Source organism: Dunckerocampus dactyliophorus, chromosome 14 (assembly GCF_027744805.1).
Source record: "Dunckerocampus dactyliophorus isolate RoL2022-P2 chromosome 14, RoL_Ddac_1.1, whole genome shotgun sequence".
NCBI lineage: Eukaryota > Metazoa > Chordata > Actinopteri > Syngnathiformes > Syngnathidae > Dunckerocampus > Dunckerocampus dactyliophorus.
The window spans coordinates 24,707,501-24,721,006 of record NC_072832.1 but is presented as its reverse complement, the minus strand read 5'-3'; the positions used below and the strand labels follow the sequence as shown (position 1 = coordinate 24,721,006).

General features: G+C 37.8%; 1 protein-coding gene across 2 annotated transcripts in view; it reads right to left on the bottom strand.

Annotated features, from left to right (window-relative positions):
• slc30a6 (solute carrier family 30 member 6) overlaps window positions 1-13,506 on the bottom strand; it is a 92,286-nt gene that overhangs the window by 52,022 nt on the left and 26,758 nt on the right. For both annotated transcript variants that reach the window (XR_008573750.1, XM_054799555.1), the window contains exons 5-7: window positions 7,647-7,689; window positions 6,225-6,290; window positions 1,331-1,411 (exon numbers count right to left, since the gene is read on the bottom strand). Coding sequence is in view for 1 of the 2 variants with exons in the window: in XM_054799555.1 (XP_054655530.1) it covers window positions 1,331-1,411; window positions 6,225-6,290; window positions 7,647-7,689 (190 nt within the window). In the remaining variant the exon portion in view is untranslated. The remainder of the gene's footprint in view (window positions 1-1,330; window positions 1,412-6,224; window positions 6,291-7,646; window positions 7,690-13,506) is intronic.

Sequence of the window (13,506 nt, the reverse complement as noted above, 5' to 3'; positions counted from 1 at the left end):
GCATAATGAGAAAAAGCTGAAATGTTTAGACCAACAACCAATAATAACACAAAGCATCGTATATATATATTGTGGGGGGGTAGATGTTGCACAGGTTCATGGCCGAGACCGGGGATCTTGCTCTCAAAAAGGTTGGTGACCACTGGTCGAAAGGCTCAGCAGACTATGTATTAGCAATGTGGAGAATAGTGTGTGTTTGCGTGAAAGTCACATGAAAAAGGTTACAGCTCACGACTACTACAATAACGTAACGTTAAGAGCGGAGTAAACACAAGCGGCAGCTTTGCTAGCTTATAGTACCTCCTGATGTCTGTGAATCACTTGAAACAACGCTGTTGGTAATATCAATGTGGAAAGTCTGTGATTGTAGATGCCTGTGTTTGTGACTGCAAGTGAGAGTAAGAAATTCAATGAACTCCATGCTCTTGTGGAGCTGTTTTTCTATCTGTTTGGTTAAATGAATATGCTTTAGGCAGTTAAACCGAGTTAAGTGTTTGTATTATTCAACATTTTTACACCCAATCCTTAGACTTTTACTGCAAACGAATATCAAATCGGTCATCGGCCTCCTTAACTATTAATAATCAGTATTGGTCTATCTCTAATAGAAACGCCCATAAATGTTGCTCAGATTGAAGTTACTGACGTCCACCACCTCCTGGTGTAAACCATTAACTACCCGACACAGCATATTTGCAGAAATGGCTTGTTAAATTCAGCAATGTTGCTTGTCCGCAATTTTGCGACTTTGGCGCTTACAGGCTAAGAAGAAAAAAAGTTGGATTCTAGTGAGAAAAAAGTTGCGATTTTATGATAAACTCATAATATTATGGGTTAAAATAATGTTCATTTAGTTGCATGGAGTTGAAAAATTAAAGAAAAAAAAACAGCTGTGATTTTTGGAAAATTACATTGGGGGGAAAAAAAAGTCAAAATATTATGGATATACAGTCATAATATTAACATGGGAAAATTTACAAAGATTATTTAAAAAGAGATTGGAAATATTAGGAAAATGAAAAAAAAAAACCCAGCAAAAATGAATGAGGGAGGGGTCCAATTGTTCTGTTGTGTGTGTGTGTTCGTGCACCCATTGTGAGTGCAATCAAATAATGGAGGCAGACAGTTGGAGATATGTTTTGTGTTGTTGTGGAAATAGTCTTTGTGGGTGCCAGCCACGCTAAGAAATAATTGCAATTTTAATGAAGGAAGACAGAGTGACATGTGATGCTTTTCAACTTCAAACCATCAGCAACACTCTCTTCATGTGCTTAATGTGTGTGTGTGTGTGTGTGTGTGTGTGTGTGTGTGTGTGTGTGGACATACACACCTCTCCTTCAGGATGAACAAGGCTCCCAGCTGGACCAGAACAGTGGAGGCAAAAACGGCCAGAACCTCCAGTCTGTCAAACCTGGACAGAAGTGGGACACACGGTCAAGCGCGAGACTAAACTCCGCCCACCTCGCTTGGATCTTTTTTGCGGCTGTTCTATAAACACGCGCGCACGAGGCTGGAACTGTTGGCGACCCCGTGACCTCTCCATCCATCTGCTGCCTCAGCGGGCCGCACCCTGAACCTGGCAACCACATCATAATCATAATAATAAATAAGCGGCAAAGTATTGTCATCTGATTTTTTTTTTTTTTTTGGTAGGGAACCTTTGGTTCGGGACAGAGATGATTTCCCACGCGGTACACATTCAAAGTGAGGGACAGGAAGTGTCCAGTCTTTGGCTTGTGATAATGCCAAGGAGAAGCCAGAACTTGAAAAGCCTCTTCTCTAGGTAAAGTATCCTATTTGGGAACACTACAAATATAATAATCATTCACACTCTTCAAACACTGAACATCATTTTTTATTGTTTATTAGCAATTTTACAGGATAACAGTTGGAATGTTATGAGTAAAAAGGTATAATTTTACAAGAAAGAGTAACACTTTTTCAAGAAAATATTTCAATGTTACAAGACTGAAGTCAGAATATGAGAAAATGTTGAAAATTTACAAAGGAAAAAAAAAGTTGTGATTTTACGAAAAAAAGTTTTAATTTTATGCAAAAAAAAAATTTTTTTTGATTTTTTTTTTTTTTAGAAAATACTGCAAACAAAGAGAAGAACGTCTGAATATTACAAAAAAAAATCTGAATTTGATGTTAAATTATTTAGAGGAAACCTGTCACATCATGAGAGTCACAATTTTACAAGATGAAAGTTGCCTAATATGAGGAAAAAGTCATTTTGGAGAGAAAGAAAAAATCACTCAAAACTCAAAAACTCAAAATGTTACAAGAATAAAGTGGCAATATTGTAAGTGAAGTCACAATTTGACTAGAAAAAAATGTAGAATGAAAAACTGTTATGAGAAGTTGTAATTTCACAAGATTGTATTTATTGGAGATTGACATGCCAGCAGTTTTTTTTGTTGTTTATTTGACAATTTTACAATTACAATTTTACATGATAAAAGTGGGAATATTATGAGTAAAAGCTTGTAATTTTACAAGAAAAAGTAATCGTTTTACAAAAAAATATGTTACAAGACCCAAGTCAAAATATGAGGGGAAAAAAAAGTACCCCCCCAAAAAGGAAAAACTCTTTATAAAAGCCTTACCATGAGAATAAGTTGTACCTTTACAAATAATAAGTGTGATTTTACAACGAAAGTTAAAATTTTATGCAAAAATTGTTTTTTGTTTCAGATTATTTTTGAAAAAATACTGCAAATACACCAAGTCCCCAACTAACAAACACAATTGGTTCCAGACGACCGTTCTTAAGTCGAATTGTTCTTAAGTCAGTCAAAAAAACATACTTGTGGCAGTTTTTGTGTGTGTGTTATATTATAATTATCACAGGATGTTGGCTAAGCTGACATCCATCATGGACAACACCTCTCACCCGCTACATGACACTGTGGGTTCCCTTAGCAGCTCCTTCAGCAGCAGACTGTTACACCCACGGTGTAAGAAGGAGAGGTTCCGCAGGTCCTTTATACCGACCGCTGTCAGGCTCTACAACACCTGAACCATTTTGTATTCACTATGTCACTATGCATTCTTTACTTGTGTATCTTGCTTGCTGCTGTAACAGGTGAATTTCCCTGCTATGGGATTAATAAAGTACTACTACTACTACTACTACTACTACTACAACACAATATCAGTGAGTGCTATTATTATGTTATTGTCGATATGTCAGTTTCTTGGCTTTGCTGTGAGTTCATGGCTGCATGTACGTGTTCTGGTCGTGACGTCACAGCCAAGATGGTGTCGGTTCAGAAAGCTCGCTGGAGGGGTGGGGGTGTCAAATTCACCACTATTCACACATTTCACTCCTATTTCGTAGTTGTTTATATCTATGACAGCAGTATGACAAAAATGTTTTATTAACTCATTCAATCCCAGCCATTTTTCAAAGGGACAAACCCTCCACTACCAGCGATTTTTGACAATTTTGAATGATCTTTCAAGGCACACAGAATATTGTGTTGTATGGCTATTTAAACATAGAACCTACCAAAAGAAACCTAAAAGTTTGTTTCTACCTTTTTCCGTTCTTTAGTAATCAGCAGTAGAACATAGGTAAGTTCTAGGAAATTATCAGTTCCTGACTAGAAAAGGTAGAAAGCCAGCTTTTGGTGAAAAGATACATTTCCAGCATAACTTTCACTTTGACACAAATATTTTTTGCTTTTGTGACAGCTCAAATATCTAAACAGCTATACCAACATAAACAACACAAAAGGGGTTGTTTTACATCAAAATAACTATTTATTTACAAATATAACACCAACTATTTACAAGTTTCACATTTGGATCTGAACTATGTGTGTGCGTGTGTGTGTGTGTGTGTGTGCACGCGTGCGCGAATACGCGTGCGTTCAAATGTCCCTACAATGCGTAACCTTCTGCACGCAACACTTCTCCACGCTCTCACGCTTCCTCCTTGCTGTCATGTGTGATTTGTCAATTAACATGATCCCTGCCGAGCTCTTACCAAATGCACTTCTGCCACCTTGTGGCCCTTTTTATGGCTTAAAAGAGCTCTGAAGTGAAATGCATTAGTGGAGAGTTGCATCACCACCTCTTTTTGCTCTCGCGCAAAAAACTTACAAGTTGTATGAATACGTTGTTGGGATCAGGCGTTCGGGATTATAAAAACGTAAAAATACGTCTTTGGTATTGAATGAGTTAACAATAATAACTTCATCTTCATAAACTGCCTCTCACATGCACACATTCAAGAGAAAATGTACTGCGTGTGCGTGTGCACATAATCATACAAAGCTTTTTCCCCAAACAAAGGCATGATTAACCAACACTTCCAGGTTAATAGGTTGTCCATGATTACACACAAACACACACCGATTGTTGAACATGTAGTGACCGGCGTTTGTCCTGATCAGCAGCATGTTGCTGCTGGGTGAAGGTCACACCGTGAACCCACGACAGACTGTGTTGCTAAATCGACATGCGCCACATAGAAATGATTGTCTTCACTCAACACAGACGTGCACGTAACGTAATTCACATGCACACCGGTGTCAAGTAAGCCGATTTTACAATAATTTTTTTTTTTTTAAATGTTATTATGAGAAGTTGTAATTTCACAAGTTTGTATTTATTGGAGAATTACCTGCCAGCAGTTTGCATTTTTTAATGATTAATTTTAAAAATCATTATTGAATTATTTGATATTATTATTATTATATTTTTTAATTGTTTGTCAATTTTACAAGAAAAGTAATCATTTCAAATATTGCAACGTTACAAGACCCAAGTCAGAATATGAGAAAAAAAGTTTTAAATTTACAACAAAAAAAGAAATCTTTACAAAGCCTTAATATGAGAAAATGGTGTAGCTTTACAAAAAATAAGCTGTGATTTTATGACGAAATTTTCAGTTTAAAAAATTTGTTTTTTTTTTGTTTTTTTTTATTTTTGAGAAAATACTGCAAACAAAGAGGAGTAAGACTGAAAATAAAAAAAAAATAAAACAAAAATGTACACAACGTTATTTACAAGAGCAAACATTACGGGAGTCACAATTCTCGTCATTTTCGGAGAGAGAAAAAAAAAATCACAATTTAAAAAGAAAAACTCTAAATTTTACAAAAATAAAGTGGTAATATTACAAGAGAAGACATAACTGTACTAGAAAAAAAATGAAAATGACAACTTATGAGAAGTTGTAATTTCACAAGACTGTATTTGTTGGAGAATGTATATGTTTCATTTTCAAATGATATATTATTGAATTTATTTATTTATGATTGTCTCCTTACCAATTTTACAGGATAAAAGTCAGAATATTATGAGTAAAAGGTTGTCAAAAAGTAAGAATTTTACAAGAAAATATTGCGATGTTACAAGACCCAAGTCAGAATATGAGAAAATCATTTAAAATTGACACACAAAAAAATCTTTCTAAACCCTTAATCTGTGAAAAAGTTGTACCCATTACAAAAAAAGTTGTGATTTTATGACGAAAGTTTCAATTTTATGCCCAAAATATATATATATATATTTTTTAAACATCATTTTTGAGAAAATACTCTAAACAAAGAGGAAAAAGTCTGAATATTACAAAAGAAATCTGAACTTTCCAAGAAATGATTTTGTAAAATTGTACTTGGTGCACCAAAAAAAAAAACAACAGGTTGTTGTCTCCTCTACACTTTGTCTGTTTCCGCTGGTTTCCCACCACATTTAAAGTCTACTGATTGCAGGACAAACACGCTCATGATATGCTCCAATGGACACACATGTACGCATCAATGTGCACAGCAACACACACACACACACACACACACACACACACACACACACACACACACACACACAGAGCGAGAGAGAGAGAGAGGGAGAGAGAGAGAGAGAGGTAGAGAGGGAGGGAGAGAGAGCCAAGTGAAGCTGAAAAGCAGATTCCCATTTGATCACCACTCTTCCACACCTCCAGGTCAAGAGTTCACCTGTAAGCTGCAAACACACATTACACCCACACCCACACGTACATGTATATAACGTGTGTCCACTTTGTGTGTTGATGAGCCGTCCATGCATATGTGACACACATACAGCATGAGGTGTGGTCAGGGGTGTCCAACATGCAATATGCAGAGGGACGAGAACGCCCCTGGCCCGCACTTTGGACACCCCTGCGGTAGCGAGCGTTTGCTTGTGTTCATTTGAAGCCAAAAGAGGACAAGACGTGCTGGTGGACTCACCCGAAGGAGAAGACCTGGCTGGGCTTCTTCATGGCCACCCAGGAACTGATCAGACATGTGATCAAACTAGCAGACAGACAGAAAGATGATAACTACATTTCTCTTGAGGCTGCTTTATGTTTCGGCGTAGTTGGTTGAGCAGAGGCCTGTCACCACAACAAATGCTGATGGACGATAAATGTCCCACAAATTATTGCTGATAAACAATTTTATGGTCAACATCATTCGGACACCATTTTTTCATGGATGTAATGATAATATATGACATAATAGTACACCACCAGTACACCGTATCAAAAGGAATAAACTTTCATTTCTCAAGAGTATTTAAATGGGATGTCCCGATCCACATATTTTGGCTTCCAATCCCATTTTGCACATTTGGATCTGAGAGTTTGTTTTTATTTATCGTGCAGTGAATTGAGTTGTTGATTATCGTGACAGGCCTACTTGATGCCCAACCCTAGTTACAACAGTCACTTTTTATTTTGGAGAAGTCAGGCAGGAAACTCATACACGCACAGGAAATAATGGCTGCAAGAGTCTGGGGATAATGTGAATCACAATTTTCTTGTTTGGAATGGAGATTGTGATTCTCGGGATGATTGATGAGTGACTTCCTTCATCAAAATGAATAGAAAGACTGAAAATAATCCATCGACTCAAAAATGTGGCACGCTCACTTGCTCAACGTTAGCCTTTTAATGTTCTGTGTTTATATTTGTCTTTTATTGCGTATTGTTTTCATATTGTTCGTTGTTATTTCTGTGCTACCTGCCAGAAGACTACAGATGAAAACTAGCAGTTGTGCTATAATCTGGCATATTTACATTTATATTGGTTGCAGATGTTCATTAATATGTGCCGTCCCTCGTAAATAAATAAATAAAAGTAATAAAGACATATCATCGGCCGTCAACAGGTAGGACCGGAGCAGTGGAGACAACTCGCCCTGGACGGACGGGGAGAGTGAGGATGAAGTGTCGACATCATGGCAGTGTTTGTTTGTGCAGTAAAACTGAAAAAAGCAGCAGCATTTCGGAATTAGATTGCATCAAGCCTAACATAAAAAAAATACTGCAGCCCTTCATGAAAAAATGTACTAAAAGCTGCCCGATCGCATCCTTTAATGTCTGTGTCAGCACGACGGGAGGTTAGATTTATTTTGGAGGTGCACGTCAAGCGACATGGGAGGGTTTGGAGGGGGAGGAGTGAGCCGGCCTGGACGCAGAAAAGCACCAAGCAGGCTGCGAGAGACCACAGAGGTCATGGAGAGTTCACGTCTCCTTACGGCGATCTTTAATTCATCATCATCATCTCAAACTTCATTTTTCATGAGTCAAAGGGAGCCGAGGCAAACAGCTGACAGGACTAAACACACTCGGAAGAGATAACCGTGTCATGAGGAGGGAATGCGCTCACCTGAAGAGGTCAAAGATGGTCAGGTAGGTGTAGGCCGTCAGCGCTGCAAGCATAAAACAACAAACACGTGTTAACGTTGGAGTGTGTGTTTATTTACAACTTCAAACTGTCTGTCATTCATCCCGCTACAGCCCATCAGCCAATCAGCGAGCTTGTGGAAAAAGTCACTGAGCCAGTCAGGACCCGACCACCTGTCTGTCTGTCCTGCTACCCAGCTTCCAGCTCGTCTGTCTGTCCTAATGCCAGCTTGCAGTAATCGGGCTGTGTGATGGGGGATGAGGAGAGCAGATTAGAGCGGCTTTGTGCTGAGAGGAACATTTTGTTTCCCCAGCGCCGGCGTCCATGTTGGCCAACCTGACGGCGTGTAATCCTGACAGAGCGGCCCGTGGCGAGACCCGCTGAGACGCGTGGGGCAGGCAGAGAGACGGGCGGGACGATTGAGACAGAGTGACACGTTGATGGGGCGGGGATGAGCTTAAGAGCAGGAAGACAGATGGAGGAGAACAGACGTAGATAGACACTGTAGATAGAGATAAATATAGACATAGATACAGTAGATAGAGAGATACAGAGTTTGAGAATATAAACTTCCATTGCCAGTGAATTATCTTCAATGATTACAATGAAGAAACACTACTGAGTGTCCCTAAAGTCTGGACACAAAAATGCATAGATTATACAAGGTGTCTTTAAAGTATTTTTTGATATATCTCTATATTACCGTATACCTCGGAATTTCCCACCATATTGGAAATTTCTCGCCATCTCTTGGAGATGAATATGTATTTATGTTTGTTGGGGACATGATATCTTGAACATAACCCCATAGCAAGACGTCCAGGGGACGAGGTGTCCAGGGAACGGAGCCATCCCTTTTATTTCATTTCATCAGCAGGGTACCTGAAGAATACAAATTCAAATATGTAATAACCAGGACAAACCTGATTACCATACCTCATATTTTGTCATTCTTATTTATTTTATTTTATTTTTATTGTAAAGAGACTTTCTGAACAGCCTGTACAATTATGTTTTAAATAATTAGAATAAATAATAATTACAAGAAAACAAATATTTTTTACATTCAATGTATAAATTATATATTTGATCTATATTATATCTTTTTTTTGAATGATTTTTTTTCAAACTAACATTACAATTCTTTAATTTTAATAAATTATATTAATTATATATTATATTATTATTGTACTATACCAGGGGTGTCCAAAGTGCGGCCCGGGGGCTATTTGCGGCCTGCGGCTGTAATTTTATCGGCACACAGTACAGTCTAAAAATTTAATTTAACAAGGAAACTTTAAAAACAAAAAACAACAGCAGAAGCAAAAATGGGAAAATCAATCAAAAGTATGAGGAAAAAGCATGAAGTTGAAATATTCAAGAAAAATGTTTTTTAAGTCAAAAACAATGAATAAAGTTTATAACATGGGAATAAAGTGAAAATATTAGGAGAAGAAAATATAGAAGAAGAAAGTTTAAATATTCGGAAAATGATACCAAAAAAATCAGAAGCAGAAATGGAAAACAGCAGAAATTTGCCCAGGGTAAAGTCAAAATATTATGAGATAAAAATAGCTTTCTAACAAGAAAGAAGGCTGCAATTTTACAAGGCTAAACCCCATGACAACCCCATTAATAAGGCAAGAAATTCCACGAAGTAACCCTGACAAGGCACCTGTGAAGTGAAAACCATTTCAAGTGACCTCCTCATGAAGCTCCTGCATTCAGAAGGTCAAACATCTCTTTGTGTGTCTTATGACTTATTTTCTCTTATTATGTCTCCTACATTGGGTAATAGGTGTGTAAAGGTGACTATAGGTGTGTTATTTCATGTCTAGAGGGCTCTAATAATGTCAAAACCCATAGTGAGAAGGTCATAAACAGTGTTTTTGTGTCTTATATGACTTACTTTCTCTTATTATGTCTACTATATTGGGTTATAGGAGTGTAAATTTGACTATAGGGGTGTTACTTCACGTCTAAAGGGCTCCAATAATGTTCAAACCCATATTTAGAAGGTCATAAACAGGTTTTCTGTGTCTTATATGACTTATTTTCTCTTATTATGTCTAAAGTAATAAAGTATATATATCTTATTTCATGTCTTGACGGCTCTGATAATGTTAAAACCCATATTTAGAAGAGTGTAAACAGGTTTTCTCGGCCGTAACTACAAAAATATTCCATCCATCCATCCATTTTCTATATCGCTTCTCCTCATTAAGGTCGCGGGGGTATGCTGGAGCCTATCCCAGCTGACTTTGGGCGACAGGCGGGGTACACCCTGGACTGGTGGCCAGCCAATGGCAGGGCACATATAGACAAACAATCATTCACACCCACATTCATACCTATGGACAATTTAGAGTCACCAATTAACCTAACATGCATGTTTTTGGATGTGGGAGGAAACCGGAGTACCCGAAGAAAACCCACACACGCACGGGGAGAACATGCAAACACAGAAATGCCCAGGGGAGAATCGAACGCCGGTCTTCCCGATCTCCAGACTATGACTGTGTGGCCAACATGCTAACCACTAGACCACCATAAAATATTCCATTTATTAATATTGAATCCTACTTCGCAGAAATTCATTTATCACGGTCGGGTCTGGAACCAATCAACCGCCATAAACGAGGGATTGCTGTATTTGTATTTGACTTAATTCAGTCATTTTTATGCTTGAAAATGCTTTAGGCTAAAAATACCTTATAATTTACTGAAACATGCATATTCTTGGACTAATAATAGGCCGTATTCAACCACGAAACAGTGATGATATATTGATTAATTCATATATTTTGAAAAACCGGCATCGACTGGAGCTGTGAAAGGCGAAGCGCGACGCGGCGGGGGACGACCGTAGTTACAAGGAAAACTGAGAAACAAAACACACAGACAAACAGCAAACGCGCTCATGTAACGACTGTGTTACATCTGTAATCACGTACTACATATAAATATCTACATGCATAAAGCTAAGTGATGATGTCATCACAATGTACACGGTAAGTGTGAATCACATCCACATCATTCTACATGGATTACCTTCACACACTCGCACGCGCGCACACACACACACACACACACACACACACACACACACACACACACAGCACAATTCCTCAATAAATCTCCTGCTTTCTAACAGTGACACCCAGAGGATGCCAAACAACGCACACATGCGCACACGCAGCCAAAAGAAACCTGAAGAGTATTTGCTCTCATGTGGGGTAAAAAGAAGACAGTGATGGATGGACAACAATCAGGACGACAGGGAACAAAGACGAGAAGGGGAGGAGGAGGAAGAGGGGAAGGAAGGAAGGTATGGATGGATGAGGGGTGGGAGAAATATGAGCAGCGGGATGAATATTTAATGATGTGTGCTCATGAGCAGCCCCCTCCACACACACACACAAACACGCACACACATCATGAACTTTATGGCATTGGGCTGTTGCCAATGTGGAGGCGTAAAAGGTTATGAATGTAACTTCTACATAGTATCTATACACCCATACTATGTGACACTACAGCACAGTGGTGTCCAATGTACGGCCCGGGGTCAATTTAGAGCCCGCGGTACATTGTAGAAATTTAATTTAACAAGAAAACTTGGGAAAAAACAAAGGATTAAATCATAATTTAAAAAATAAAAAAAAAATCAAAAGTAATTTTGCAAGAATAAAGTTCAAATATTACGAGAAAAAAAAGTCACAATCAAATGAGAAGAAGTCGTAATTTTACGAGAATGACGTCATTTTATGAGGAAAAATAACGTAGTTGCGTGAAGTTGAAATATTAAAGAAAGACTTTTTTTAAGTGGTAAATATTTACAACAAGAAAATTTACAGGAGGAAAGTTGGGAAAAAAAAAAATCACAGATTGACAGAACAGCTGGAATTTCACCAGAATAAAGTCAAAAATTAAGAGAAGAAAGTCGTATTCTAACAAGAGTTTTTTTTATGAGAATAAACTTGTAATATGGTGAGGAAATATAATGGCATTTTAGTCGCATAGAAATATTTAAAAAATTATTATTATTATTATATATTATGTTTTTTAAAGATGGAATACTATGAGAAACAAAATCAAGTTTGAATTTTTGGAAAATTCCATTTGGGAAAAGTTATAATACAGGAATAAAGTCTAAATATTATGGGAAAAAATTCATCGTATTATGAGAAGAAAATGTAGAAGAAGAAAGTTGAAATATCTGCAAGATTATATTAAAAAATGCAACAGCAGAAATTTTGCACGACTAAAGCCAAAATATTAAGAAAAAAAGTCACAATTTAATGACAAATATTATGAGGAAAAATAATGTCATTTTAGTAGCATTGACTGAATTATTATTATTATTTAAAGTCTTATTTTTTAAAAGGCCTAATACTATGAGAAACAAACAAAACAAAGTTTTAATTTTTAGTTTTGGAAAAAGTTTTAATACTACGGGAATAAAGTGTAAATATTATGGGAATACACCGGGGATGCTCCGATCAGGGACTGAAATCGGCCAATCCCGATACCGATGCCCGTCACATGGATTAATTATACATTTTTCAATTTATTGATAATGAGTGCTATGGGCCATGGATGCCATACAAAAGGGAAAAGTCAGGACAATGCAAGGTTCCTTGACTGCCAGGGGGCCCAAAAAATAGCTATTTGCTAATAGATTTGCTAATAAATTGCTAATAAAATGAGTGATTAATTAATGGGGGGGGGGGGAAATGTGATTTTTTTCCGTGGGACGGAGAATTCCTGGCTGCGCCCCTGCTAGCCAGTGTTTAGCCACATGGTTGCGTTAGCTCCCATTTGAATGATGATCACACCATGAGCCTCCAAATCTCACCACACTGCATCAATTGTTTGTTCATCAAATGCCGTATTAAATTAAAGCTCTTTTACGTGCTACGTCCGCAAGATAGTTTTCGTGCCACGTGTTGGTAGTTAAGTTCCACACGGCAGACATGATTTTTATTGTTTTGTGGGAGGGGAAAGTGGGAGGACGACGCTGCCAAAAACGTTAGTTAGCGCAAGACACTTCACTGCAACAAAGGATCGCTGCGGAATGCAACAGTGCTAGCCACAGGTGATCAGCTTTGAAAGGCATTTATCGGCATATGCCGATCTTGTGATTTTTCACGGAAATGCGCTGATACTGATCAGTGGCTGATCGATTGGAGCACCCCTAGAATAAAGTCATAATATTAAGACAAGAAAAAAAAAGAAGAATGTTGAAATATTTGTTGTTTTTTTTAAGACAAAATATGAGAAATAAAATTTTGATTTTTGGAAAATTAGGTTTGAGAAAAAGTGTAAATATTATGTGAACAAAGTTATAATTTTAAAAGAAAATGTACAGGAAAAAAGGTGAAATATTTGGCTTCTAATTACAAATTTAGCAATAAGTGTTTTAAAAACTTGTCAATTCACTCACTCACTCACACACACACACACACACACACACACACACACACACACACACACACACACACACACACACACACACACACACACACACACACACACACACACACACACACACACACACACACACACACACACACACACACACAAAATCAATCAGGAGATGGATGTGCTAACCACAGCAAATAACTGCTTAGTGTCACTGGTTCCGGTAAACAGTAAACTGAGACCGCACGCGCGCACGTGCACACGCACACACACACACGGGGTCACAGTGCCAACTGAGATCATGTGCGAAACTAAAAGCTTCAATCGAACACTTCATCAACTGCTACAGCAACGTCTGACGCCGTCCTCATCCTTGGTGACTAGCAATTCTCTGCCAAAATGCTAGGGGGCAGTGTTT